General features: G+C 41.1%; 1 protein-coding gene across 1 annotated transcript; it reads right to left on the reverse strand.

Moving 5' to 3' along the window:
* Positions 1 to 464: 464 nt before the first annotated feature.
* On the reverse strand, positions 465 to 2,470 carry LOC137716129 (uncharacterized). Its single transcript, XM_068455529.1, has 2 exons — positions 2,340 to 2,470; positions 465 to 2,181 (listed from the first exon to the last, which is right to left on the reverse strand). The coding sequence occupies exon 2, from the start codon at positions 2,121 to 2,123 to the stop codon at positions 756 to 758; it is 1,368 nt and encodes a 455-aa protein (XP_068311630.1). The 5' UTR covers positions 2,124 to 2,181; positions 2,340 to 2,470; the 3' UTR covers positions 465 to 755.
* Between the last annotated feature and the right edge of the window lie 357 nt (positions 2,471 to 2,827).

Consider the following 2,827-nt stretch of genomic DNA (forward strand, 5'->3'; position numbering starts at 1 on the left):
GCATTTTTTTGTTCGATTTCTACTTGGATTCTAGTAGGAGAGTACATGCGTATAGTATAAATATGATGGTTTCGAATTACTTGTTACTTTTAATAACTGAACCGAATTGTATATGTATATATTCGGTTCGGTTCACAGTTTAACTGTTCACAGTTTAACTGATAAACCGGGACGAACCCACCCTAATAAATAGTGAGGCTGAGTCCTTCAACTAAGTAGATGCAGCTGAGACCTGACATAAGAGACCTGCTGGAGCTAAAAAGAATTGGGGAGCTTCCCATGTTGGATAAGGCGGCATATAATATTAGGCCAAGTCTTTTTCTTGTTTTGTATAGCATTTGGAAGACCAAAGGAAATTTCCTGACCAAACCAAATGATGCCCATTTCAAAGCAGAAACTGCCCAACACAAATGAAAATCACATCGACTTGACTTTTTAATCGAAAATGGGGAGACATGATTCGAACTAGAGTGCAAAGGCAGGCGTCGAGCACGTTGCTCTAATCAATTTGGCTATGCCGAAGTACGCTACCATATAGTTGTTTTAGTTTAGGCAGCAATAGCTGTACATCTGAATTTGAACTCTGAAGCAACTATTCACATCAGAAATATAGAGCAACAAATTAAACAGAGACTAAAAGGAAGACATGTTCCACAAACGTAATGCATCCTATAAAAATTAGTTCGGATAAATTAAACTCAATCTTCTGCTAAATAAATTTATACCGTCAAACAGTGCAGCATTTCAAATAGCAATCAGAAGAAGGCACGGCTGCCATAGAACACCCGCGATCCGTCCTTTTTTTTATCAACATCTAAACTGTTGTTGCTATGGTTTGGAATCACTTCGCTGCGGTCTTCACATTCTGCTTTATCAAGATCCATCGGGAGCTTCATCTTCGCCAAAGACTCAGTGAATTGCTGCATGCTTCTCATGTACATGTCCACTATTTGTTGCTGCATTGCAGATTGCTCCGCCTCCATATTTATATTCCCAAGTGGAGCAGAAAATACTTGACCAAATTGACCAGATCCAACTTTCTGTTCCTTGTTGCTCTCCTCTTCCTTGCCTGACAAGTTAGACTCCTTTTCGTCTCTGCCTTCTCTGCCCTTTCTTGAGGTTGGGGTGTCTGGACAAGCAGCGGAACCTTGATTAGCTGCTCCCGCGGTGACAGAAGCGTTGAGAGAATTCGACGATTCACCAGCCACAAGTTTCTTCTTGTCGATTGAATCAGCGGAGTTTCGATCATCGCTCAAGCTAGTGGTGGTGCAACTTAAGAAGCCAGAGTTCTGGATGCTCCCACTGGGAGAAACAGGGTCACCCTGAATCCCCTCACCTGAACTTACAGTCATTTCATGGTCAGGATCAGCAGCAGGCTGAGGAGATGCACCGAGATGAAGAAACGATCCAAGACCTTCGGGACCAGGTCTCCAAGCACAGTCACGCCTTGCCAAACTAAAATACTCAGTCACCATTTGTTGATTCGTACTCGCCACATCAATGTCTGGGAATTCCATCCTCGAATACTCAACAGGGTCTAACGCAACTTGAGATATTTTTCGATCAAGCAATACAACTTCTGAGGTTATGGAAGAGTTAGCGGATGATTCCGACAACGAACTAGTGGAGGGTTTAACAGGCAAAGAAGTATGGAGAGAAAGAGTTAGTTTGACAGTTCCAGCAGGGGAATGGAAGAGATCAGTGGAAGAGAGATTATAATCCTGAGTGACCTTTCCCTTCCCATTCACTTGAGAAATTGGGACCAAAGTGAATCCCAACAGCTGGTCTTCCATGTAGTTTCTTGCCCTGCTCAGCATCCAAATCTCGCATTTGAGGACTGCATCCAGTTGACCAATTTTGATCCTCAAGCTTTCGTTGAATTCGGGGTTCTTGCCACCTCCATTGATGACCCTAGTGGTGAGCGTCTCGTCTGGATTGTACGTAAGAGAGAATTTGGCGTACACATCTTGGTTTTCATAGATGCATATGTTGTGAATGTTCCTAGCATGATGAGCATAGATTTCAAGAATCCCTGAAAACTGATCGGAAACGCCATTTTCATCGGCTATTGTGCTTGAATTCAGGTTGTACCGGAATCCGGCTGTTGGATTGAATGATTCCATAGGAATTTAGGTGCACTTGGATGTTCTAACAGTTCTTTCTGTTTGGTAAGCAAGAAAGCTACAAGAAAAAAAACGGATACAGAGTTAGATTAAGGGATCAATCTTTAGATACAAGCAAAGAACTTTCACAAAAAAGGAAGGTTGTGCAGGAGAGAGAGAGAGAGAGAGAGAGAGAGAGAGAGAGAGAGAGAGAGAGAGAGAGAGAGAGAGAGTTACAGTGGAAAGAAAAGAATTTTTGGAGGATTGCTTAGTGCTGGGTCATGATGGTAGGTGGGGTGGGAATGGAGAGAAAAAAGGGAATGAAGAAAACAAAGGGATTGGAAAGAGAAAAATTGATGATGGAAATAGGTGCCAACTTTTATTTTGGGTTGGGTTGGGAAGGAGAAACTTTTCATAGGATTCGATATTCAAGCAGATATATTGCGTGTTATAAAATAAATGTAGGAGATTGTTATTAACATTTCAAAATTTTCATTCTACACTCCAAACTTTCAATATTAGAAAAGAAAAATAAATTGTGAGGAGTGTAGAATGAGATTTTTGGAGTACCAATAACACTTTCCTAAATGTAATACTACCAAAAAAAAAAATATATATATATATATACACACACACACAAATAAGATACATGGAGTACCGTTTGAATACCTAGCAGTTGTAAAAATCTGTCCCTGGGGAGGTGGGTGAAGGATAGGGATTTGTTG

This window comes from Pyrus communis, chromosome 14 (assembly GCF_963583255.1).
Source record: "Pyrus communis chromosome 14, drPyrComm1.1, whole genome shotgun sequence".
In the NCBI taxonomy this organism is placed as follows: Eukaryota; Viridiplantae; Streptophyta; class Magnoliopsida; order Rosales; family Rosaceae; genus Pyrus; species Pyrus communis.